Raw genomic sequence first — 27,994 nt, forward strand, 5'->3', positions numbered from 1 at the left:
GCAACATGATTTTTTTTTTTTTACCACAAGGAGAAATCAATTTTTTATTTGACTGTTTTCCTTTTGCACAATTAATAATAAAATGTCAGCAGAGTCCTGCAGGTGCCTTCCAAAACACACCCAGTAACATTTCATACTCAATCTGGTGATTACAAATAATAAAAAGAAATAAAAATAAAAATAAAAAATAAACAAAAAGGTAACAGACAGAATATGTTTCTCAGGCGTTTGCGCACTGTCGCTTAAGTGTTTTAAATTAGTGGAATAATTCAGAAAATAATCTAAAGATGTGTGTGTTTGTTTTTATTTTTTAAGAAGAACAGTTCTAGAGCCACAATCAACTGTGCTTCAACCCATCCGTTGATTTTTTTTATGTGGAATGGAGAAATAGGGCGGAGGCATGAACCGACCAAAACTTGGTGGGATATTTGCGCATTTCCAAAAATAGTCGCCTAACTTAACGGTTAAAGAGAAATTTTGTCAAGTGAAAGTGGACTTAAAAAAAAAAACAAAGCATCTTGGAGGAAATCCAGAAAACCGAGGCAATGTAAACAGTGACACACAAAACTTTCATTTATAAGAGTTTGTTTACGTGCTTCTATCAGCGCTGCTGATTTGGTTCGCAACAGTGCTATAGTCAATGATTTTAGTTTCTACCCATTTTTTTTTAACTTCCTGGCAGATTATCCTTAATACTGCGGTAAAATTACGCACTTCTCTGAGAGACTGTTCCTGGTGGAAGGTACTATTTTGGTTGGCAAAAGTTAACGTCAGCGGGAGGTGTTTATTTTCGAAGTGGCAGACGCATCCAGACTGCTACTATTTGAGAAGATACGCTTATTTTGTTTAGATAGATACGTACCAGAAATATGTTTTGTTTTTTTGGTCCTGTGTGAATGTTTAAGTCCGACTAACGTGCTACATTTGTTCACAGTATTTCAGCTGACTCTCCTCCAGTTCTGATCCTCAAGCTGCACATGGACAACACGCATAACGGCTGGAGTTAAATTAAAAAAATATATAGATTTTCATATTTAGTGTTTTGAGAAAGAGGCGTGATCTCAATGAATGAGCCTATATATATATATATATATATATATAAAAATAAAACAAAAAAAAAACAGGCTAACGTTAATCAACAGCAGTTTCATATATACAAATAAAATGAGTCTGTGTAAAGTAAGTAACCTTGGAAGAACTTGGTAGGGAGGTCCCCAATGACAAAGATATCAGTGCAGATTTATATTTATACATTTGGATATTTATATAGAGCGCATATAAAAATAATTCATAAAGCGAAGACTTAAGGACAAGTGGTTAGAACTGGCAGAGTGTGAAACTGCTTTTGGCAACAACGAAAACTATGAATGATGATGTCGCCGGGTCGCTTCGTAACCATGCAGTGTGAAGACACTGAGATGGCACGTGTGTATGAAAGTGTGTGTGTTTGTAAATATGTGTGTGCATCTCCCTTCACACACACTCCTCAGCCGACATCAGCAAAGGGTTGATGTACTCGAAGCCCTCGAATTCGGACTGATCGATCTTCTTCACCACGTCGCTGCACACAACGACAACAACAAAGGACGATCCATTGATTATGAAGTCATTAATTCACAGAGGCATTTAATTCTACAGATCGGTGAATCATACTCGTCGTCAGGTGTCAGCTGGATGGGCTCGTTGGTGAACTGGGCGTCGAAATTATCCAGGCCGAATTCGCCTGAGATGTTGGGCTTGAAGGGAGGGACCACCTGCTTTTGCTCCAGCTGTAATCACAATCACAAATACATTGGTGGCTTGAAATATGCTTTAATTTGTTCCGTGACCACGCTCGAGACCCAAAACATTTGTTACTCTTTCCCCACTGAAATACCATTCCATTCCAGTTTCTTCCCACCCAAAAAAGATTTTTTAACAAGGAAAAATATTACAACACACTAATAATGCACCCCAAGCATTAATATAAACCTTTTGAACATCCATATACTTCGAGAAAGTGCATCTTACTTACTTGCTGTTGACTGAAAATGACATCACAGTGCCAAAGGGCTCATGGAAATGTCACATGATCAATGCCAGATGAGCCGTGACAGTGGGCTACCTGAGCCTTTAGGCACTGTGATGTCATTTTCAGTTGACAGCAAGTGGCAGTAATGGCAAAATGATTGCACCCTGAGATGGATAAAAAAGTGGATTTTTCCGCTTAATTCACAATCCACAAATGCAGTATTAATCAAAATACCGTGTTTAGAGTAGTGACGGCACAAAGGACATATCATAAAGAACATTTTTGACTGGACGCGATTTCCCATTTAGGGCAACATTATTTGGATGTTTTAAATATGTAAACATGTAATTCTCGTCGTTTAAGTTTCGCTCTACAGTAAGCTTCAACTGGTGGTTGCAATAACCATCTTCAAGCGCATTTTTTGAAGAATTGCTCACTATTTTGCCAAAGTGCCACTTATCGTTAAGCTACTTTAATGCCACCAAATAGCACTCATATCACAAGTTAGCCCATGTAATTCCAATAAAAAAAAAATTTGACCAAATTAGGGCTTCGGTTCATTTGCGTGTTGGCAATCCTTCTTTACTTGTATGAGACGCAGACCGGCCACTTTAGACCAGGCCGCACAGATGAAATGAAAATAGCATTTTAACATTTGTCAACTGCAAGTTTATATATGGCTCGTTCACATTACACCATTATTAAACCCACAAATTAGCAAAATGAGTTAAAAACCATGCCACATTTAAAGCCCCCCATCGATTTTAAATGCCGGAATATCTGGTAACTGGCTAACTTCCAAGGTGTTGTAGCTTCAAAACAAAATTTCCCCATAGGAAATGGTAAAGTGAATTCATTCATGACAGCAAGACCAACAATTGTTCCCCCTTCAGGCCATGAAGCGCCTCGCAGGGCAAGCATTGAGGTAGTTTTGTCTTGAGGTGAAGAGTTTATTCAGTGTGTTGGGGAGCGTAACCTGAATCCTGCAGGCACACAAGTTGACCAGCCGGTTAGCCTCGTGCTTCCCAGACCAAACAGAACATTAGTTATTTCAGTATACAGCTGTTCAAACTTGACTTAATTGTATGGTTTTTATCTAAATAAAAACAGGGGGACAAGTAATTATTCAAATTGAAATTATGAATGAATTCACATAAAAAAGAAGAATGTAGTCAAAAAGAAATACTAAATAGTGTGTGCTCGTCATTGTTGATGTCAGATGGGTCACACTAAAGATCTTTTTAAAAAAAAATATTTGGAATAATCACGTGTTACTGGCCTAACGAGTAGTTTCTGAAAAATTGGGAAAGATCTGTGTTTTGAAACAAACAATATGGTGTTTTGGTGGTGAGGCTGGCACAATTATTTTGGGCATTTCAATTCATTTTACGGGACAAAGATAATTTAAGATTCAAGGATTTGAGTAACTGTGCAAAGCTTGGAATTGGCACAGAAGGAATTATTAAACTTGCATGACAAGGCACCACTGCACTTATGAAATCATATAATTTACTTCACGTAGATGTACTGCACAAGTTTAATGTACATTGATGTAATAACAAAAATGAATTCTAATTTAAATCTAAATTATTTCTGCTATTGGGACTGTTATCTGTCCTGCTGATGATTCATTTTCTATTAACTGGCTTTATGAATGACTTGAAATAACACATGGCCATTAGTTTCATTTCACCACTGTGCTGTCACAATATAGGAATGTCACTCCCTATGAAATATGAGACTTTTAGTCATCATTATGACTCGGGAACAGGAAGCTCGGTAAAACAACACTCTGGACTATTTTTAGTCTACGCCGGGCTCGCACTGAGATTCTTGTCAATCGTTTCAGAGATACTAAAAAGGTGAGTGTGACACTTAATCACAAGGATAACAAAGAGGGAGTGTCTTTGCATAGTTTAATATGGTAAAAGCACTTTTGACTGAGCCATTTCCTCTCACCTACTTTTACATCTCAGCTTTACCGCATTGTGACCCATTTCGGCTCTTGTCACTCTGTTGCTGCTGACCTTCTCTTCGTTTATTTTCCTTCCTGCCACAGTGCTTCCATGCAGGGTGGTCTGAGTCTCCACACTTTCTCACCGCGATCAATGCATGAATTGATTCTGAACTATTTTGTCAGTGGCACGCTTTGCTTGCTTTTGATGATAGTAGTCATTGATACATGTGAAAAAGATCTCTTTTTAATAGTGGACTCAGTATATATATTGACTGGTCACGTTGAAATGCACACTTCTCTAGCCAAGCGTTATCAAGCACATTTCCTTGACACCAACAGTGTAATGTGTTTTGCTATTGATATTTTCAGCCTCCATTTTCTGAAAATGACCATTTGAAAAAGTCTATTTTCCATCCAAGTGCATGTTTTCAAGGGCTGTGGCATAATTGATTTATTTTCTACATTTACTAGTAAAGTTTACGCAACAGTGAAATGCCTACCTGGACATGAAAAGTGGTAATATGCCAGAAGTTGTGTTCCACAAGCCATGGCCATCAACTACATTTGCTGACTAAATGTATCCATCATCTATGAATAAATGCATTGGATTTTTTTTTTTTGCACTCATGTGAAATCAAAAAACAAAAACATCTCATTTGCATGCCAGGCCAGCAGTTAGCAATACTGATAGCTTCATCTACTGATAACACTGGAAAAGCCTCCAGTCTGAGACCTCCAAAGTTGTGTAAACAAATATAAATATATAAAAGGTTGTCAAAAGCCTCCATGTTGGAACCTGTCAGTGTTTTCAAAAGGTGTCGTTGTACAAATAAGTGGAAAAAAATAATTTTCTCTTCAAGTAGAATATAAAGATTTTGCGAGTAAGGTAGGAAAATCAATTCCAAAGTTTAATTGCCCTATTAAGTCATGTAACAATGTTAAGCCTGTGGTCTGGCGCTACTGGTTTGACATGCATAGACTAGTGCACTTGACCTCCATTTTAACTACTGTTCAAGCATTCAGATTGTAAAATGAACTTAAAGGTTTATATTGCAACACCGATGCAGTTTGTTAGCCCGTTTATGGCATATTATGTGTTAGCATGAGGATGGCGACAATATGCGTTTTGATGAATATACAAATTGTGCGATTGCCTTTATTGTAGGTTTGGTTGTACGGTTAACTGGAATGTCCATAAATACCTTGGAGAAAGCAAATTATTCTTTTTCCCATACGACACAGGCAGGTTCGAGGAAGACAGAATACTACAGTACGTACATGATGGGTGTGTATCCGAAATCCTCTAATTTTTTACTCGTCCCGCACGAGTAAAGATCGGAACCGACACATCCATAATGGTATCGTCATCACTTTGGGCAAGTATGCTTCTCATTTTCAGGATAAACAAAATGCTAAACTAAGGACATTGTTTTGACTGAAAATACGTAATATTCATATTCTTGTAGAAACGTCACCTGAGTAAAGCACAAAAAAGGCCCAAAGACTCACAAGATCCCAATCGACGTTTCTGAAGAAGGGATGGCCCATGATGTCGGCGAAGCCTGTCTGAGGGTGGCATCCCAGACGCTCCTTGGGATCCTGCAATGGACGGGTGGGAAGGTGAGAGACAGGTAGACGTGTGAGAGAGCAATATCAAAACAGCGAAAAGACAAGAGAGGTGAGAAGCTGCAATGTATGTGTTAAGATAAAACACATATTTGTAACAGGATGAGAGATGGCAAAGTGAGTGGGGAGGGAGGAAGCAGTGCTATGTGAGACAAAGGTCATAAGATCTTTCAGCGTTCATCCGAGCACTGCCTACCTTGTTGAGGAATCCCTTAAGGACGCTGGCAGCTTTGACAGACAACGAGCGGGGAATTCTAATCTGTTTTTCCAAAATGACTGAAACACACACAAAAACAGGGATGAGGTTAGAAGAATACCAAGGGAACATCTCCACAAGATTACATCCTGTATTATGTTTTGCTTCCCACATTGAAAACAGTTCCCAGGTGTCTTAATAACACTGCGACATGACATCACATAAATAAAAATCCCAAGGATCAAGAATAAACACACGAGGATAAAACTGGTGATATCTCACTGTTGACGAAAGTAAAATTTAAGTGTAATTTGACAATCTGCATGTTGACAAGCCACGCAGCTTCTGGAAGCGTGTCCCACAGACAGATGAGACAAAACTGGAACTCTCTGGCAGGGCACTTCTTTACGTTCACAGAGGCAAAAAACGAAGCATACCAACAAAAGACCAGTCTCCCTACTGTGAAACATGGAGGACCTGTTATGCTCCAGGACTGCTTTGCTCCATATGGTACAACGAACGAACAATGAAAATCTCAAGGCTATGAAGACATTCTCGAGAGAAATGTGCTTCTCGGTGTCAGAAAGCTTTGCCTCAGACACTGCCTCTAAATGTTAAGCAACAAAATATTAAGTTAAGTGTGCGGCATTCATCCTAAAACTGGGATTTCTATTCTTGGTCTGTGTGTGTTTGTTGCGGTATGATTCTGACACACTCGGTATTGTAACACACCAACCTCATTACCGAAACGAAAAACTGACAGACTAAAGCGTGCGCATGCATTAGCAGGTTTTCTCATAGCAGATGGCGGATACAAATGTGTCAACACACTCGCCATTACCTTGGAAGAGGTAGTCTTCTGTGTTCTGGTCGGGATTGTCAGAGCTTCCCACGATGTCAAAGGGCGACCGGCCTGCCATCATCTCAAACATCAGCACGCCCAGCGCCCACCAGTCCACACTGAAGCCTACACACAAATTAATAGAAGCGCTTCAGATCAGAATTCTGACACTCTGGTTTACTTGTAATCCTTACAATACTTGATCTCACTGTTACTATGGCAACCTGTACTGTGTGGAAAAGATCAGCAAATGTGTTCTCACTGACTGAATCTACACGTATTAATGCATTAAAATGGCTTACTTAAGGCTTGCGGAAAGCTTGGATTAGATCAGGGATTTCCAAATGGTGATGCGTGCGCCCCTGTGGGGCCGTGAGCACCCGTCAAGGGTGCATTTTTCTTTTCAAACTCCAACTAATCACGTCTTGCCTGCTTGGTTTATTAGGAAGTATGTGGGGGAGAGGGACAGAGACATACACGGGCACACACAACAAACACTCTGAAACACGTACACTTTTTTTTTTTTTTAAACGAATCAAGATGCATTTAAACACACACGCTATTCCTAAATAGTTTGTAGAAGTGTCCTTCATTTTAATAGTCCCGCAAAGCAAACATCTTGCAGGAATGTCACTTCAATGGTGCCTTGAGATAAGTGCAAACTGACTTTTGAATTTTTCTGGATTTTTTTTCCCTTTTGCTTTGATTTGCAAGCGCAAACTTAAAATACGAGCGCTGTACAGTGGCGGGTTATTCAACTAACGTCACAAAAAGCAACTTCGTTGGTCAACAATAATTAGTAAATATTCTTAAAAAAAATATTTTAAGCTGTTTGTCACTGTCAGTTGAAGTTTAGTGTCAAACTAAACTGAATTACTCATTATGACCACAAAAATCAGAAACTCCGTTGACAGGGGCTAAAACTCATGTGGTGGGGTTGTTACATTTAAAGCAATAGAATATCCAAAAACACAAACTGTGCTGCAACACACATAGACAGAACATAAACTATGTAGACAGACCATAAAAATATACTCACAGGCCTATATTATTTATGCTCTGTGAATAACCACTAATGCGTTCAGCTGTCGGTTTAGGAGAAGCACCTCTGGCTAAAGTCAAACTGTGGCAGGGTTTTTCCTTTCTGGACATGGATTTACCATCTATATTGATAAACCAAGAGAGGAGCGCAGCCTCTTGTACAATATAGCTGTATATCTGTCTTATACTGCTCCAGGTGGTAAAAGCAAGCACACCAGAATGAGCAGCACAATTGAAAAAGTGCAAAACACACCGTTTAATACATTCAAATTCTACATAATTATGTCACTACTACAAGTTTTTACGAAATACAATATTATGGAGTTCTATTTTCATCCATTAAAATACATATTGGGACAATTTTTGTGTTATTGGAAAGGCTCTAATGGATTCATGGGATTTTCATTCATTTTAATGGGAAAAGATTATTTGAAATATGTTGTTTTGAATAACCAGTGTGGTAATGGAATTTATTAAAGTTTTCAAGGCGTCACTGCATTTGTAAATAAAAACTTAAACAAAAAAAATAAAAACTTCAAATTACTTAATTAAACCCTCGCTAGCCATTTGCAGCAATAAGTCATTTAAAAATTGCGGACTGCAAGAAGTTGCGTGTGCATTAGCGATGGGTGATACAGCCTCAAATCAAGCAGACTGAGCAATATATTTGTGATTTCTGCTTCGGAACAGAAGCATTTTTTATGAACAATATCTAGGTCATCCTGCTTTTCCAATAAAATGTAAACAACAAATTTAATACAATTATATTATTGACAAATCTTAGAATTGGGGAATAATGCTCAGGTAATTTTCCTGAGTGGTTTAAATGTAATATAACAGCTTGGAATTTAAATAATGAATAAAGGAATACACAGGTAATATCGCAGACGGTATGATAATGAACACCCTTAGAGTGCACTCTGACCTTTTCGTTTTTCATTTAAAACATTTCTAGCAAAAACATGTAGCAGGATTGACATCATTTTAATTAAGAGCACAAAAAATGTGTACTGTATACAAAATGAAGGCACTCCAGCAAGCAAGGTCCTGTTGCTACGATACCACAACTATTTATACTGTAGTGATGCAGAAACTATTTCTAGTGTCATTAATTTACTTTGACCATTTTTTTTGTTACTGTAATATAGTGAATATGTGTCATTCCGGCCACATGACACAATTTCGTTTTGTTTCAAAAAAGATGTTCTATTTTGACAAGTGTCAAAGTGTTAAGGCAAAAAAGTAACTTGGGAAGCTGAATGCATGTTAGAGGCAATGTGTTGTTCCCACCGTAATCTTCTCCTCTGAGTATTTCGGGAGCGATGTAGTTAGGAGTGCCGCAAAAAGTGCTCGTCGTATCACCGGGTCTCAAGCCCTCCTGAACAAAACAAAACAAATATGACAGCAGCTCACTTTGCTTTTGAATGTGCACGAGCACAAATATTCACACGAACAAACTCATAGGAATTCATGGACATGTGCACGCACACAAACACACATGCACGTACCTTGCACATGCCGTAATCTGTGAGTTTGATGTGTCCCTCGGAGTCTAGCAGCACATTGTCCAGTTTGAGATCTCTGTATATAATGCCACGCTCATGGAGGTAGTTCAGCGCCAGACTGATCTCTGCAGAATAGAATCTGTAGAAAAAAAAACAACATTCAACTCATAAAGCACACAGAATGGAGGAAGGCCACCAAACATCAGTTAGCAAGTCTACCTGGCGTGCTCTTCAGGAAGCTTCCGTTGTCTCTGCATGTGGAACATGAGGTCGCCGCCATTCACATATTCAATAACAAAGAAGAGTCTAGGGAGGGAATATTGAAATATAAAGTTCATTCTTTTGTTACATGGCAGCATACGGCAACAATCTCCAACTATGACATTAATACTTTGCCCCAACGTGGCTGAGAGTGGTGCGAGGTGCGAGTGTCTGGATTCTTAAAGACAACAATTTACATCGAGGGCAGTAAGTTCATGTGTCTTATAGTATAACGTTGTAAAAGTCGTTGAAATAACATTTTGGAACTTTACTCATACCTGCTTTCTGTCTGGAAGCAGGAGTGCAGGCCCACCAGGAAGGGATGATTGGAGGCTTGCTCAAAAACGTGTTTTTCTGTCTGGACCCAGTCGATGTCCTGGAAGGGGGGGGGGGGGGGGGGGGGGGGAAATCGGACACACACCAACATGCCAATGAGAGGTCATTGTGACATTGTGTTGAAGTACTGAAGAGCTGAATAAGCAGCCTGCGCCATCGACTCGCGTGGGCGACGGCGGGAGGAAAGGGCTGAGCCAGAAGAGCCCATCATACATCTGGAGACGCCGCTGACGAGGCCCAGCGACAATACAACTCGAGGCCATCGACCGGCCGCTACGTGTCAATTTGTCAATCGCGCTAAGTGTGTCGAATCAAGGCTAACTACTCTTGCACAGCATATGGCGCCAATCGATTCCCGAAGACACAATGGTTAATCCACACCTTCTCTGAGGCACTGACGGGGTCAGAGCATTTGACAAGATAGCTGAGATGGATGTTCAAGCGTACCCGTCTGTTGTGCTATAAATAACAGAGCCCACAGGTTGTGCTAATTGCATTCATTACGCAAACACACATGCACACACAAAGAAGACTACTGCACTGTTAACTTGGCCTCACATCTAATTAGAGGAAGGCTTTGTCTTAGTACCTCACTGCACACCGACTTTAAGTGGGCTTGCTTTTTCCTTTTCAAGCAGTATTCTAAGACTGGATTTACACAATGGGACAAAGTTGTAATTCCCATTTCATACCAATTTACAATTCATTTACAATCATTTTGATGATCTATTTTTCGAGTCAGATATGTGCCACTTGAACAAACATTTTATAGTAATGGAATACATATTCAAATCACAACTCTACAAGCATCAACACTCAAGTCATTCATATAATACCACATAAATAAATAATACAAATATTAAACATTAGATAGTTTAGTTGGCCTGGGCTGACTCATCCCTCTCAATGATTTTAAATGAGGATAATCTCCACAGGTATTTATGTTTATGTATTTGATGATGTCAACCTATATCGATAGCAAACGTCTCCATTTCCATTTTTTCTTGGGGTCAATTATTTCTCCTCTTAAATACCATTTGGGATTGTGTTTTACATGATTGAAAAGCCGATAAGTCTTTTTTTATATTGAAGTAAAACTTGCAATGATGATGTATTTGTGGAACGGGCAACACAGTTAAAGGCACGGGTAATCCCGAGACAAAACGTGTCCAAATTGCAAGCAGTAGCGCGACAAAAATGAGCAACTTTGCCAACAATTCCTTTAACATACTTAACAGCAAAAATTTGCATATTTTTACATTGATGGTAGCTGATGCACGCTGCAGCTCACCTCATCATCATTGACCAGTTCCTTCTTGACCACCTTCATAGCATATATGCGCTCAGTCTTCTTCAGCTGCACCAGCAGCACTTTGGCGTAGCTGCCTCGGCCAATCACCCGCAGCAGGTCAAAGTCGGCCAGGCCGAGGCTGGAAGGAGACTTCCCTGTCTCTCGGCTGTTCCGCGCCTGCTCGGGGTCAGAGAAGGCGGCTTACTTAACAAGTGACAATTGGATGTGGTGACAGTGATGTACATTGACCTTTCCCAAGCGATATTTCAGTTACGGATGTGAAACACACTAGCGGACTGAACAGCTGCATAATGTGGTTGTTTCAAGCGCAAAATGTAAGTCTGTTCACTACCATTTTACATTATTCATTTCTCAAGTCAAAGAATAAAAAAAATAAAAACAGCTGAATGACAGCTCATGTCCCAAAGAATTTTTTCGAGTCACTCATATCTGAAGATGTCACTGTACATTATTTTGTTTTTTGGGGGAAGCTTTCAATACTGCAAGCAATTGGCAATCGATATGTTTTTTTATTTTATTTTAAAAAGCATTAAATCAGCATTTAGCTGTTGTATTTTGTTCCCTAACTGTTCCGAAATATGGACACTTGTACGACCATGGTACATACCAAACCTTCATTTTTGGCATAACGCTACAACCTAATGTAGTAATAAAAAAAAAGAAAGCATAAGCTGGGGATGAGACTTAAAACAGGTATGTGGTTTACAAAGTCATACCATAACACTGTCGGTGGAACTACAGACCACACAATCACATTCATTGTGGAATCGTCCTCCCTCTATCCTTTTCTGCCATAATCTGGAGTTGTAGCAAGCCGTTCCAGCCGCCGATCCATCTAAGCGAGCTTAGACAAGCCCATCCCCGAGAGCAGATAAGATTGTTCAGATGCCCCCACTTATCTAGGACCATATGCGCTTATCCGACTCCCTGTCTCTCTGCGGCGGTAGCAAACTGGACCAAAACTACACGCGTCGCCATCAATCAGTTGGTGATGTTAGGAGCTGTGATAAAAGGCTACTTCATTTGTGACGCTATGGGAAATCAATAAGCACAGCACTGCAACGCTGCCTGCAGCTGAATGCTCTTATGTGCGTCTTTCCATCTTTTCACTTCCAGCAGGCTCTTAAACATGTTGAATTGTTGAGTTACTTGACCAGTTGTTGAACTTGAATGAATAACAAATGTAAGATTATTCAATCCTCTATGCTTTTGTTGAGTCCGGTCTTTTTGCAGGGTCTGACTGTACCATCACCAGTCGGCTTTTCAGGCCTCGTTGTAACGTAATTATTGGACTGCCGCATGCGTCAATCATTATAGCAGCATTGGGAGTTGCAACTCTACCCTGTGCACATTGTCACTGCTTTGGAGAGCTGGTAATTGTTTGGATATTTGTGGTTTGTGGTTAAAGCTAACTTTAAAAGGAGGCTTTTGTAAAAACATCTCAGGTGGCAGAAAATTAGAGCACATTAGATTTTTTTGGATTAACAGTAAAAAAAAAAAAAATGCATTGACATTCTATAACAGGGGCATTGTAAGGCATAAATCTCTACCATGGTCCAAAACCGCCGGTCCGTGCTTTGGTATCATTCTCGTTACATTTAAAAAAAAAAAAAAAAGAAAAAAAAAAAGGAAATTCTGGAGTTGAGATATAAAGGTCCCAATTGTATGTCATCACCACGTCCTTTAGCAAATTGGTCGACCATGAACTGGTCTGTGGCAGAAGAAAAGTTGGGGACAACTGCCCTACTATATCACCTTCGACCAAAACACAAACAAACACACACGTGTAGTCTTCGAATTCGAATAATATACACAATATTAAATTAATAACCATGATCTTTATCAAAAGTTCAATCTTTTTTGGTAGCAGCTCTTGTTTTGGATGTAAATGTATAGGTGTAAGCACATTGTTGTGGTCTGTGAGGGAGTGAAATTTACAGACAACAAGTTCTGTTGAGGGTCACACATGAATGGCTTATTTAAAAAAAGCTCACCTCTTTCTCCTCTCCATCGTAAGTCAAGCTTTCTCTGGAGTCTTTATTCTGAGGGCCTGAGCGAGAGAGCGAGTGAGAGAAAGCAAGAAAGAGAGAGAAGGAGAGGGTGTCAGACAGACAGCAGGAGAAGAGGGGGAGGCAAGAAAACAAGAAGGAGAGAAAGTAGGTGAGAGACAGTCATGCTTTGTTGCTTTGTTCACAGCTCTGCTGGGCCTGAATAATTTCTACTTCGATTTTAGTATGGCGGAAAAAAAATGCAGCAATTTTCCAAAACGACCCTGTTGGGAATACACCACAATAAATGCCTCCCACCTCGTATATGCCTCCAGCCCAAAATTTAATTAAGACAACTGCACAAACACATGCAATTGTTGTTCATTAAAGACCGATGTCATAGTCCAAGTAAAAGACTGGACAATAATCTAATATCAATTTATTGCGATGGACACATGATTGATATCAAAGAAAAAGTCCTCAATTAAGTGTTTGATAGAGAGAAAAAAAAATAATCAGAAAGCAAACCCTGAACGTTCCATTGTGCGTAGCCAGTGCTATTGCAACGTCTGACACACGGCTTCGCACTCAAGTCAAAATCGGGCAAGTAAATAAATGAATTACGGCATAAATGAGCCTGCTACAAAAATAAAGTAGACCCAGGACGTTTGGTCAACGCTAATGCATGGACTGCAAGAGGCTTTTGGTTCACTACACTTACAATGTATGAACATTGAATGAAGGTTACTGTTACGATCAACGACACTGCTTTGGGATAGTGGCTAACATGTTCACAATGCACTGGCGGAGGAGATTTCTAAATAGGTTTAAAAAAAAAAAAAAAAAATGATCAATGTTGATTGAAATGAAATACATATATTGTAGAGCATTTTTCAGCCATATCGCCCAGTTCTACGAAGCACATGGTTTAAAAAGGTAAAAATGTCATCTTTACATTGACAAGTTTATCAACTTTTGCATGGTTAAAAAAATAAATAAATAAATTCCACGTGCCTTTATGTTCAAGTTTTTTTGCCTTCATTAAAATAAAAAGTTAATGCTTGTTGAAAAATAAATATAAATTATTTCATATTAATTCAAACTTATAAAATAATTATTAGAATTCAAAATCTAAATGAATACAAATGAATCTTTTTTTAGCTTTAAAAAGTTGATTAAAGACAAACAAATGTGAAATATTCCATCATTAAGAATGGAGGAAAATGAAAACAAAAATACTTATAAAATAAGTATTATAACTCAAAACTGGTATATTTTCCTGTATTAAGTGTGACAAAATAAAACATTTGAAACTAGAAAAATATAAATTAAAAAACAAATGAAATACTGTCCTGAATATGCCATAAATTGACACAATAGGATAATTTCAGTTTATCGTTGCTACAATGTAAAAAAGAAAAAAGATAACGCTGAAATCAAAAATGAAAAATATCTATAAAAGGACAATAAATAATTATGAATTAATTATGGAAATAAAGTCCTGAATATGACACTGTACTGAAACATTGATATACAAAAGACTGGCCATAATTTAGTGAAATTCAAATGTTGATGAATGCCATAAAGTTGGTAGCATTTCTGTGTTTGCATCATTACCTGGCTGTTCCGATGGGTCTAATTGGCTGGGCGATTGACCGGGCATTATTGGCTCCTAAAAAAAAAGCGCAAGTCACAGCACTTAGTGGTTGAGTGTCATGGATGACAACAGTTTAAAAACGAATTAAAAAACGTGCGCCACATCACCTGGATCATGGGCCGGCCGCACTCCACAGTGACCAGCTTGTGGCACTTTTTGTGCACCAGCAGTTTGCAGTTGATGCACTTGTAACCCTGTCGGCCGAGACCCCAGATGCGGTCCGTGCAGATGGCACAATGCGCCCTCTGTGTACGTCGGTGAGAAGAGCAAAAAGACATGACATTTTAAAATAGGCACAATGTCATTTTAAAAATACAATTCTAGCAACATTTTTAGAGTTAATTGTGACTGTATAAGATGAGAACTCTAACTCGCTGTTTAACATAATTCACAGATTTTTTTTTTTTTTTTTTTTAAACACACCGTATTTGCACAAGTGGTGGCCGACGGGCATTTATATACAGAACTACAGATATGATGAGGAGTCTGTGACTTGTTGACTGGAACGTGTGCTAATGTTTGGCCACTTTTATAAAACATCAGAGTTACATTACGCCGCAACATTGATTTGATGACTGAGTGTTTCTGATGAGGACAGTAAAGAGACTTTCTAGTGACATAAACCCTGGTTAAAAAAAAAAAAAAAAAAAAAATGCTACCCACGAGATGATGCCAACCATAAAAACGTGAATCAGAGCAATCAGTGTGATGTCGCACCCTGTTAAAGCGTTTGGCTTGAAAAGCATGGCCACTGGCGAAATAAAGCTTCCTCCAGCGTCGCGCTCCTCGCCGATATATGGACTCTGTGGGGCGGGAAGAGAAAGATACGCCCCGTTTAATTGGTTGGTTTCTAAGTTGTTGTGATGTCAAAACAATTTCCTCACATTGGAAATAATGTAAAGTAAATATACCTGTTCCAGGGTCAGACTGTTTGAACTGTCCATTTTTTAAGCAACATTTTAACATCACTAACCGCCAAACAAATGAAAAACAGAATTATAGCTTTGCCTTGAGATGCAACAACCGAAAAAATAAATATTGTTGTGTATGAGTAAAAATGCACTCATATTGTATTTTATAAAAACATACCATAATGACAAACAGATATACAGGAAACATTTTCGAATGCACAAAACGTGCTTTTGTATGCGATAGTTCACTTTACGTACATGCAAAACACATTTTTGCATACCCGCTGTATTTGACATTACGTTGATGTATCCAACGGCATATAAATCTTTTCAGTCCAGTTACTCGTATCTCAAGGCACCACTGCACTGTACAGTAAAATAAAAGTTGTAGATGGGCAAAGTAAAAAAAAAAAGGTTGAACTTACTGTCTTCACCAGGACAAGGCATGCCGGGCTTCTCTGGTATACAAGGGAACACTGGAGGGGAAAGAACATTATTTCAGGTCTAATGATTTTCATCAACTTAAATAGGACCGCTTATTGAAAATGGACTTTTTAATTGCTTGTACCGGTACACAACTAGGCAGGTGGGTCTCTGGAGTGCCTGTCCACCCATCAAGTGTGAAATTAAACAACCAAGTAAATCTTTTGTTAGTTGCCCATTTCCCAAATTGTCTCAGCTTGCGCACAAGTTGCCTTCTTGCCCTGTTGTAACTCCCAGCTCCATACTGTGGTCGTCATGGTAACACAAGTTACTACAGAGCCACTATCAAGCAATGGCCAGATTTCAGCCGTTGGACTGCTATAACACAACCAATTGGTAGGCAAACCTATGTATTCAGTTTTGTTCCATTCCTGCATTAGATAACAGTGTTAACATTTGATTAGGGGTGGTGAAGTTGTTTTCCTGTTCCACATGGCTCAGAGGACTGGCTATCGTCATCTTGCCAGCAAGCGCATGTGCAACAGTGAACTTGATTTCATTCGGGTCTTCCAAGGCTGGCCTTCATCCGTATACCAGCAAGTGTGTGCTTAACTTGGTCGGAGTCATGCACTACACTGTGTGTGTCAAAATGCATCTCCTTTAAGATACCTGGAGGAACTGTTGTGAATTTTGGGGGAAAAAAAGGCATATTCCTTTGACTTAATGTGAAACAGCACAACAGAAGCCGAAATGTCGCCTCAAGCATCTGACTTGTCGTCAGTTTTGCGACGTGCAGGGATGACCCGAGAGAAGCTGACAAATGTGTTTGTGGGCTAGTGTGTGCGTGCGTGCTGGTGTGCACGTGTGTGTGTGTGTGAGAGAGAGACAAGGAGCTTGAGACCAGAAGCAGTGCGAGTCAGAGGCGAGGTGTGGACCACAGTCGAGAAGCTCGTTAGCGAGGGACCCAGCATCTTCCCCCCCGCTGCGTTTGCTCTTCTTCCCCCACCCTCTCTTGCACTCGTGAACCCACTCCTCACCGCTGATTCAAACAAAACTTAGCATTAAACAACATGTGAGCACGAGCCCCCCGGTCACACACTTCCAGACGCCTGTCAATCAAATGTTGGTTACGCATACGCCCATTTTGACCTGTGTATCCACGGCGATTGTTCGGAGAAGCGACTAAGAATAGCTGCAAATCAGCCGGCGGGCCCGCAAATGCACGTCACGAGCAGAAAAGCGGTGGTGTTCACACTTCAGTGCATCATCAAACATATGGTCGATTCCTCCTGCACCTTGCTGTGAGCGATGCCATTCACGCATGCACGCACGCGCGCACGCACGTTAGCGAGGGACCCCTAATTTTATATATGCATGTATAAAATTGCCCCCTGAGGTCCATAGCACGATGAATTAAGCTGATGCACTGTTTAATTCTTTAAATTCAATTTAATCATGTTATCACTGTATGTTAAACAAGTTGAATACTGTATAGTGTTACTTTTCTTATTTGAAGAAAAAACACCTTGCAAATGATCTTGCACGAGCTTAGCAGCAAGGCTTATGCTTAGGCCAGCGTGCACAGCTCCACCATGCTGTTTTGCTAGGAAATTGTGTTCAGGGGAAGAAAAAAAAAAAAGCAGGGAAGACCCACCGTGAATAATGAGCTCAGAGTCCTTGTTGAGCTCATAGAGGCGCAGCGCTTCTTCCAGCTCCAGCTGAGAAGATACAGTGCACGGGTCACCTGTGGGAGGATGCGGATGTTAAATCAAGTGAACTGAAACAGTCAAAGCATTTCTTGTACAATTCAAATAACATTGTTTCCTTTTGTTTTCCCCTTGCCTTTTCTCAATTACACTAACTTGCAATTGCTTATCCACCTTGATCATACATAATCATTCGAGGTTAGCATCTTCTACTAAAAGGCACAACTATAATCTAAATCGTAGGTAAGAAAAACATATCCACACACAAAGCTGACATTTTGAAAAGTAGCAGGTTAATTGTAACGAAGGGAAACAGGCAAAAGAAAGAATAAGGTAATTATGGTCCAAAAATATCAATCCGGCCGTCGGTTTGAAAGGTTGTGAGGATAAAAGGTGTGCTGGTATGACATTTAAAGGCAAATTAAATTAATTGGAGGTGATGTGTAAACTTGACAAAAGAAATGGAAATGGTGTGCAGCTGATGAAATTCTTCGCAATTAGTATTAACCTGGGAAATGCCACAACAATGTAGCCCACACCACCTCTGTATTTTCGTATGCCTTCCAGGTACAGTAGCACGACAGAAAGTCGATAGATTATAATTTCAGCAACAAAAGTAGTGAGTGTGCAAAAAGTCAATCACATGGACATTTGAAACTTGATTGAACAACATAAAAGAGATGTCAATCTACCCAAAATAAAAATAAAAAATAGGAAAAGTCAGCCTATACTTTGCGTTTTTACACTTTTTTACAGCTTATTGCTGCTATTCTATGATAACTTTGTACCAGTCTTATATTTTTCAGTTTCCGCCTCTATTTTTTTGTAGTTTGTATTTTTCATATTTATTTTTCTTATGCATTACATTTTGTCCAATTGGGATTATTATCAAAAATGCTTTTCAGTTTTTACGAGTTATGTATCTTCTAATTTATCAACTCAACTCATCTTATCTTTATTTATATGGCGTTTTCAAAACAGCAGCAGCTGTAAACAAAGCACTTTACAGGTTCCCTAATTGTTCCTGTAATTTTCTCAACTGTAAGGTATTTAAAATTGTGCCTTCTACCAGTCAGCAGGAAATGTTCCAAACAAACCTTGGGCTCGCATTATTCACAGATACACAAATAATCCTGTTATGTTTCATCTGTGTGTCTGTGTGTGTTTTTTTATACAAATATACTAAGTGTAGACAACATTTTACTGATTATCTTGAGGAGGGCAACCTCTGCATGCTCTATCGATGTCAGGAGGGACACTGTAGCACTTCATTACGAGCATCAAGCAGCTTTTCTTGCTCAGACAGGCTAATGACGGCCCTGATTATGTATGGAGGCTGAGTCTAATTAGTTTTGTCATGCTGACCTCCGTGCTCTACAGCGAGATCCGACAGCTCCATCTCGCCTACGACAACGCCACTGCCAGGCTAAATGGGTGATGAGTAGGCTCCAACGCTATAACACCCTATACCATCCTGTCATAATCATATTAATAAAAGTAAGTATATTTTAACAATATTTGATTGAGAGTAAAAGAATGTTTTAAACAATATACAAACTTATATTTGAGCAAAACCGATGCAATGTTTACTATTCATTAAAATTGGAACACATAATGATGGTGTAGGATCTGTATTCAGTAAGGCAAAGTAATCCTAAATACAGTACTTGTACGGACTAAAAAAAAATTTATTGGTGGTGTTGGACACACCTTCCTCGTCGATCCACTTCATGGTGAAGAGCTGGTCGTTGTCCATGGAGCACATGTCTCTTACTTCGGTGAACAGGCCCTCATACGAGATTGACGGCTCAAAGTGGGTGATCATGATGTCCCTGAGGAGAATAACCTTGTTAATCACTCACCCTTTTACAAATAAAATGCCAGCATATCATTTTAGCATTGAATCTTTCTGGGCTTGGAACAGAAATTATTAAAAATTTAAATGTTGTTAGTAGTCATGTTTCAAACCAAATCCAATTTCACTTGACACTTTCAATGAAACTTATTTTGAATGAAATAAAACACATTTATAAACATTTTTATGTTAAACAATTTCACTTGACATTTAAAAACAAATGCAAATAAAAAGACTGATGTCATTAAATTTGACATTTTGCTGGAAACCAATTAAGTTTAATTTGACAATCTTATTTAAATGTAATGATTTTCCAACTCCTCGCTCCACACTCACGAAATAAAGGGGGGAAAAGATGAATGGATGAATTATATACATTTTAATAATAATTAGCTTTTTTAAACTAAAGCCGTAATTACATTTTCATTTGCCAATTCCTTCAATAATTATATAATTACATTTTTTTTTTTAATTTAAAATGTGTGTTTATAGAAATGTGATTTTCAAAAATATTGTGCATTTTTATTATCTGGGATTACATGCTTAAAGTACTGCACCTCAAACCCGAACCCGATGGGTAAGCAAAAAAACATGGATGAATGGATGCATAGATTTTACATTTAATCTATACAAAAAGAAATAATAATTACATAAAAATATTCCGTTTCAATCTCAAATGCCTTGAAAACAATGTAATGCAATTTCATTGCTAATTATTTTTGATTAATTCAAATGCTAAAATGAAGAATTTTCAATTAAAATAATTTTTCTTTTAAGTTACCATAAACATAAATATACCTTATGATAATCAAGCATCACCCCTTTCTCCCCCCCCAAAACAGGCCAATAAATAAATAAATAATAAATCAATACATCACGGCAACTGGTCACCTTCCATCACTTGCAGAGAAGTAAATAATTGCCTCTGCCCACAACATGAGGAAATGCTTTGCTAATCGAGCTTGGCCAACCGCAGAGGTTCGGCCATCAGTCAAGACACATCGTCCTCAGTTTTTTTCAGTCACACACCCACAAACACCCCCCCACACACACACACATACATACACACCCCCACACCCCACACCCCCACACACACACACCAGTGATATGGAGGGTAGCAGACGGTGGCCGAGACCGTGGAGGGGATCATCTGTCCCTCGATTCACGGCCTTGTCTCATGCTCGCCCCCACTGGCCGGTCATGCTGATGTTTACAGCCCAGGACATGGCAGCCATAAGCTTTTACGCTACTATGGGCGACACAGATCAGCAAGCCCCTGAACAAGGTCAGGAAGGGGAATGTTTAGAACAAAAAAAAAAGGTTTGAGGGACCCCTGCAGGTACAGGAGCAATACATAAGGACAAGGCCTTTATTACCATGCTACAAAAAGGAACGTGTGGTTCTTTGTTAACTTGAGAGGTTTATGGCAGGATGACAAAGAATAAATAGAAATAGAAATAGAAATAGAAATCCCTTTATTGTCATTGTACTCAAGTGTGCAACGAGATTAGAGGGCTCCCCTCTCCAGTGCAATACAACAATAATATGATCCCCCCCAAGTAAACAAGGACGCACCGGACCAACGTTTCAAGGACGACTGTGTGGTGTGGTTCAAGTGTGCTGGGTTTGGCTTACCCGGGCACAAATAAATACCACTACATTGTGATTTGATGACACAAACAAAAACAAACTATAGTCATGTTGCCTACACAGGACATGATATGATACCATATTATGGCATTTGTAAAACTGTAAATTTTTTGTCGGGTGAAAGGACGATAGCCAATAGGAGTCAAGTTGCTCCGCCTAGTGGAGCAGTTTGACACCAAAATAGGGGCCTCCGCCCTAATATATACCAGGTGCATCGTCCACTTGAATATGCCTGCAAATAGATGTCATTCCCTTCCACTTGCAGAGACTTGACAAAAAAAATGTGAGAATTGGCCTCCACTCTAATAAATGGTACAATATTGATCAATTTCCCCAGAAGGCAGTTCAATTAACAATTTGCGTCACAGTTTAAATCAAATTAACCAAATGATCCAAAATTTCCTTCATCTTAACCCAAAATAAAAGGTAATTGTTTTGGGGAATCAAGAAAAGAGGGCTGCTAAGTAAACACTTGGAGTCACTGTTTTTAAAAACCAAAGACCAAGTCCAAAATCTTGAGATGATGATGGACTCGCACAGCATTTATATCAAATCAATCAATATACCAGCCTTATATCATCAAAAAAGCATATCCAGACCGGAGGGTTTCATGCTCCAACTGATCAGCAGAAACTTATCAATGCTTTTAGTGAGCGCCGTAGCCCACTCATAAACGTCACTCAACTTGAAGTGCTAAAACAAAGGGACAGCGTCACACTCAATGACAGACGGCCAAAGGCGCAAAAAAAAAAAAAAAAAAGAATGGTGGCATTGTGGAAGCTCTGTGTATCAGTGGCATGTTGCCGACTCCGCCTCCCAACCTGCCGCTATTTTCTCACCCTCCATCCTCCAGTCTGGTGGTGTTAATCATTGCCTATGAAGGAGGTGGGAATTGGAGTTGGGGAAGGCTGGCATCTCCACTCCTCCACTCTTATCTCTCCTGTAGGACCAACATGGCAACTACATCCTCTCTCGATATAACAAAGCCAAACAGACGGCAGCGGGTGATGTTGAATGTGTCACGTTTAACAGGATCAGAGACGTGGGTGTCCATTGAACACAAGAGTATCGTTAAGGCTCATCTGAGACTCGAGTCACTCTAAGATGGTCTGTAACCCAAATTGTGACTCACCTAGCAGTCGCAGGAAATTAGTATTTTGAGTTACATGATGAAACGTTATATGCTCAGCCCAAATTCTCGGGTGTGGCCTAAACAAGATTGTGCCTTGGATTGTTACTTGCGTTATCAATGTGGTTAATGGTGACGCATGATCTATGCTGCATGGCCACACCTACCATGTGTGATGAGACCTCACATACTTGACAATTAAATATCCTCTCGGTCTCTGACTGTGTACATCAACCTTTATTTTACATTCATCTCACAGGGCACCACTAAACAAAAATATGCAAAGCAAAGTGCAATAGTAAACATTGGAATTATCGAATATTTCCCCTATGAAACAAATACCTGGATATTTTGGCTTTTTTCTTTGTTGCCGTTGCAACAAGGTGGCGCAGTGGGCAAAAAAAAAAAATGCAACAATGTATGCATCTCCTTGGTGTGGCAGCCTCTTCATAAACCGGTAAAATACATTTTGATTTTCACTTTTGATGTAGTTTTTGTCTTTGTTTTGAATACAAAGGGTTCTTGGCTCATGACCAAGCTACACTCCTATATTGGATTTGTGCCCTGAGTTTGTGCATAAGGAACACACCATTTTCCATCAACAACCTACAATACTGCTACAGTATTCGTATGAAAAGCACTTGCAGGTCATGAATATAAAACAATTCAATGAAAAACAAAGTGCAGTGTAACTGAGCAGGCGTTCTTGTATTATGTGACATGTTCTTATGCTGCTGTGTAAACTAGCGAGTCATGCACCATCCTTAAGCCAAATATGTCACATATGTCGGTAACGTCATGAACCAAAGACTTCCTGTATAAGTACAGCGAATACAAAAAAGGAAGGAATGTGTTGAGTCAAAGGAAAGCAATGAGCATATATGGAGGATTAATGACGCTGAGCTGCTCATCACTGAATAAAAGCCAGCAGCTGCGGCATTATGATGCACAGACTTGGTATTCTTCCTTATGGTGCACTCCAATTAGGCAAGAGTTTGTGAACAGAGAGGGGCGAGGATGGGGGAGATGTCTCGTGACCAGTGCCTCTGGTGTCTTAGCCCACAGTGAAGCTATTCGTCACTAGTGAGCTCTGAAACAGGAGGAAGTGTCAGCGTGTCTTGTTGGGCTTCCATGAGCACCTTGGAACATCCATCCATCTTCACTGTCACAATCACCACTAACTTAACGAGCACTATCTGCTTTAAAATGACTTCGTAAAACAAGACCAACTGAAAAGGTCGGTAACCCCAGTGCAAACAGTGTAGGGCCTTGCAATAATTGCACCCTTCAATCTTTTGTGAATTTCTGAACTCCTGCACAACTTCCTGCAGCTGATGTCATGTGTTTCTTTCCACACCACACTAGAACCGAATAAAAGTGCAAGTCTTCAACAGAAGAGCAACTGCTCACAAAAGGGGGAGAAAATACCTCCACATAATCCTGCTGTTTCCTGCCTGACGAGATGCCTGACACAGGAACCCTCAAGATGAAGTTGAAGCCTTGAGGAAGACAGTCCTGACAGGGAGACGATGAAAGCCCCATCTTATTGTGACGCATAAATGCAGGATGTGATGAGTGAGGCTAAAGGAAGAAAGGTCTGCGACAGACCGTGACTGTCACAGCCCGACACCAGTCTGCTGATATCACCGGTAAAGAAGGAACACTTGAGCGATGAATACCCAGCCTGAGGAAGCTACAATTGAACCAAATATAGATTTAAAGTGTAGCAGGAGGTGCTGCATCCAAACCCAAAATGAAAAGTGTCAGCAAGCCACTATTCAAACAAGTCCAACTTCTGTTTGGTGTTGGGAAAATAAACATTTTTGCAAAAGGATGGAAAAATGGGGCTTTAAAAAATTCCACCAGGTTAAAATGTCCGGAAAGTGGCGATATATTATTTTTTGCACAAGTTGGTCAAAGTTGTGCTTCAATGAGCCTTGCTCAATTTTCCATGGCCATCCAATAACTGATTTGGCTTCATTTCCTCTTTAGGGCCGGCATAGCGGACATTCCTGAGCTGCATGCTTGAGATGCTTGCCTGAGACGCCACTTAATGAACAAGCGAACGCACTCAGGAGGAGACTTTCAGAGGTGTGTCGCCACGGCAGCGAAGAACTACAGCTGCTGCATGGTGAATAGGACTCGTACGACACGTTTTTCAAGTCCCACTCCAATCGCTGTCTCCATCGCAAGGAGGGAGGTGGAAACATCACCGTAGTGACCAGTCCTTACCAAAAATGCAAATGGTACAAGGGGGAGTTATATAAAAAAAAAAAAAAAAAAAAAAAAAAAATTTAAGAGGATTTCTATTAATATCATTACCAAACCTGCTGATCAACACATTCACGGAGTAATACTGTTGCACCTTTTAGATGCGTTATCAGCACCTATCCGGCACTTCTCGATGACTGTTTGACACTTAGAGACCTTTTTCTCGCACTTATGTGGAAAAAAAAACCCACAAAAAAAACAGAAGTATTAACAGTTGTAGGTGCACTCACTAGTTAGGTCTTACTTCATCCAACGATGGGAAACTATTTTCTTATCGGGACCCTTTTTTTAAAACTTCCTTCGACTTGTTCTAAATTTATGAAACAACATGATGCCTTCTGAGAATTTGTAGGTTGAATGTTTTAACAAGATTCAACAAACAGCGGCGGACTGGCTCAAATGAGGGAGTATGATAGCATAATGGTTTGCAAGTCCACCTCACAGTTCTGAGGTTCTAGGATCTCAGCCTCGGCCTTCCTAAGTGCAGTTTGCATTTTCTCCCTGGTTTATCCGCGGTACTGCAGCTTCCTCCGTCATCCCCAAAACACTCTGGCCCTTGCCCCAAAGTCAGCTGTGATGGGCTCTGGTTTGGTCCTGACTAGGTGCTACATCTAAATGACTAATCAACAATTCATCAAATTAATCAATCAACTATTTTGACAGTAGATTAAACATTCAGAGATGCTGTCCAACATAAAATTATCCATTCAGTATCCTGGGAATTTACTCTCAAGAGTAAATAATTTCTGTAGTTCTCTATAAAAGCAAATTGATTATCTTTACGTTTAATAAAAATATTGCATTGAAAAACATCTACAACCTTCTAAAACATTGACAAACACGTGTGTATTTTCAGCACTGTCAATATGAATTAAAGTCCCGCTTTTAAATTATTTACAAATCATATTTATTGTTTAATAAAATAAATAAATAAATAAGAACACTACAAATCTGAAGTCGCCTATTGATTCAGGTTAGAAAAATAAATAAATTGAACTTTTCTCACGCCTCGCCTCACGGCATCCGATCGGCTTTAGGAACATACTCTGTCTCACACAGCGTCCTGTACAGGTGTTCTTTTGAATCGACATTGCGCAACAATGAAGGAATTTGATTATCAGTGCTGTTTGTAATCACCTAGCGCGCCATTACACAGCCAGCTAACAATATGGGGACCGAATGGTGAGCAAGGAAGTTGGCATACAATGTGTTTACTTGTTCCAGCTGATGAACTGTACCAAGGTACTAATAGTGTTTAACATTAGCCAAAGTATTCAGCACAATCACCGGCCACAAGCTTGCCATGTTCAAACATTTTTTTTCTGTCAGGAGTTTCTCTGCCAAAAGTCTGATCTAATTAAAAAGAAAAAGAAGACCACATCCAAATTGTCTCAATTAATTTTTTAATTTTTCCTTAAATGATAAATTTTTTTACAATGTATCCCAAGAAGAAGCCTTTTTATATGGCCACAAATCAGCAGTGGTTCAACTCAATTACATAACGAAAATATGTTATTTTTAACACAAGAAATTAAGAACATTTAAAATTTGCATATTTTTCAGCCAACCACGTGATCTTCCCCGCTTTCCAATCATGACAATCAGATCAAGACAACTCTAGCACACACCGACCGTGAATTCAGTTAATTCTCGCCACGCGTAACCAGAGAAGAGGAGGAGCTTCCTCTGGTCTATACCAACACCATTTCTTTCTATACTTACCAAATATGCCAAATTCCTCACTCACTATTTTTCATACCTGCTCGTTTTTTGCACGTTCCTGGAATCGCTGGCTGGAATTTCCAAAATGTTCTGAGTGTCCACAAACAGCAATGATTTTTTATCATCCATTGATGAGTCTCAAATTTCCCCATTGTGGGACTAATAAAGGACATCTTATCTTATCTCATTAACAAAAAAAAACCATCAGCGATTTGTGGCTGGAGTCACAATTCGCCCTCACAAGTGAATCGGCAAAGAAGCAAATTTTCTTATGTTTGCCTGACTACCACTGTGACAAACACATTTTTCACATCGTCTGAATTTGCAGCTATTCAAACATTTGCACTGACATAATATTTGATCACATCGCAGGAATAGTTCAATTCACTCCACAACAAAGAATAACATTATTGAAATCGGATGGATGGTTGTCTATAATGTGCACTGCCATTGACTGCCGACCAGTGAAGGGTGCCCGCCTTTCGCCCAAAGTCAGCTAGGGTGGACTCCCTCGCCTGTTACGCTAATGAAGACAAGCAGTAGAGAAATTGATGCATTGCTGTTTGTATATATGAGCCGTGTGAGTAGTTGCCACTGGTGTCAGCTGATATAAGAGTGGTAAAGTGGTAAAGAATGAACTTCCTCAAAAGCATTTACAGGTCCCAACATGGCCCGTAAGCCATAGGTTGGTCACTATGGGACTATAGGAAAACAATATCAACGAAAGAATTTGAGTCACATTAGTGTATTTCAAACCACTTTTTAGTTATTTAACAGACATAAGTGAATAATACGGTGCCATAAATCCCCAAACGCAGTGATTTCAATTAAATCTGCGCCTCACTGTGACATCTTATTGACACTTAGCCCAGACGGCTAACAGTTCTTAGAACGATTCATTACCCAACTCTCCCAACGTGACCGTATATTATCAAAAAGAAAAAAAGAAACCTCAAAATCCCCAACCCCGCCAAACTGCCTTTAAAAATCAGCATGTCGTGTTTTCGTGAACTATAAACACCGTTAAGATGGGATAAACCACAACTCGTCCTCTGGGTGTCTGGACAGTTTCACCTGTCTATCAAGTTTACCCCACACTGGGCTACACTAGCCATTAGCTTCGTTAGCTTAGCCTCCTGCTAAGCTGTCTTCTGAGATAATAAAGCTCGCTTGGGAGTGGAAAGAGAGCGCGAAAGAGACGGGGACGGTGGTGTTTTCTTACCCTTTGTAATAGGCTTTGACCCGGACTTGTTGGGAATTCTCGCCGGGGTGGGACATTGTGCTGTCCCGCAACGTCGGCATCATAAGCTCAGCCGCGGTCAGCCAGAATTTACTGAAGCTCCCTTTCCGTCTCCGGCTCTTTTTTCCCTTCCTTTTTTGTGTTGTTAGTTGTGTACCACGCCCCGAAGACCGTATCTTTACAGCTGAGTGGAGTTTAACGAATGAAAAGCGAGGTGAACTGGGCTGCAAAATGAAAAAATAAAAGCTTGCGTGAGTAATTACAAAATGACATGTAAAGTAAAGAAAAACTTAGGGGGTCCGCCAAACAACTCCCTACTGCATAGGCCCAGCCACAGACGACACCATTGTTGGAAT

General features: G+C 39.7%; 1 protein-coding gene across 1 annotated transcript; it reads right to left on the reverse strand.

The window, feature by feature from the left end:
- Positions 1 to 27,985, reverse strand: prkci (protein kinase C, iota). The gene is made up of 18 exons (XM_088310613.1): positions 27,621 to 27,985; positions 19,482 to 19,603; positions 17,720 to 17,809; positions 16,068 to 16,118; positions 15,449 to 15,534; positions 14,839 to 14,976; positions 14,692 to 14,746; positions 13,081 to 13,136; positions 11,066 to 11,242; positions 9,717 to 9,814; positions 9,397 to 9,483; positions 9,181 to 9,316; positions 8,963 to 9,050; positions 6,632 to 6,757; positions 5,791 to 5,870; positions 5,478 to 5,567; positions 1,654 to 1,769; positions 1 to 1,561 (listed from the first exon to the last, which is right to left on the reverse strand). The coding sequence occupies exons 1-18, from the start codon at positions 27,701 to 27,703 to the stop codon at positions 1,474 to 1,476; spliced, it is 1,767 nt and encodes a 588-aa protein (XP_088166739.1). The 5' UTR covers positions 27,704 to 27,985; the 3' UTR covers positions 1 to 1,473.
- Between the last annotated feature and the right edge of the window lie 9 nt (positions 27,986 to 27,994).

This window comes from Idiotropiscis lumnitzeri, chromosome 12 (assembly GCF_059441095.1).
Source record: "Idiotropiscis lumnitzeri isolate Australia: NSW breed Sydney's pygmy pipehorse chromosome 12, RoL_Ilum_1.0, whole genome shotgun sequence".
NCBI classification, from domain to species: Eukaryota; Metazoa; Chordata; class Actinopteri; order Syngnathiformes; family Syngnathidae; genus Idiotropiscis; species Idiotropiscis lumnitzeri.

Bases quoted from the DNA above. Each gene is read 5' to 3' on its own strand.
- prkci (XM_088310613.1), bottom strand. From the start codon at position 27,703: ATGATGCCGACGTTGCGGGACAGCACAATGTCCCACCCCGGCGAGAAT. The intron at 14,747-14,838 runs GTGATGTGGCGC...CTTTTTTTTTAG, and splicing joins GCGGCCGGCCCATGATCCAG to GAGCCAATAATGCCCGGTCA. The intron at 5,871-6,631 runs GTAATGGCGAGT...TGTGTGTTTCAG, and splicing joins AGAAGACTACCTCTTCCAAG to TCATTTTGGAAAAACAGATT.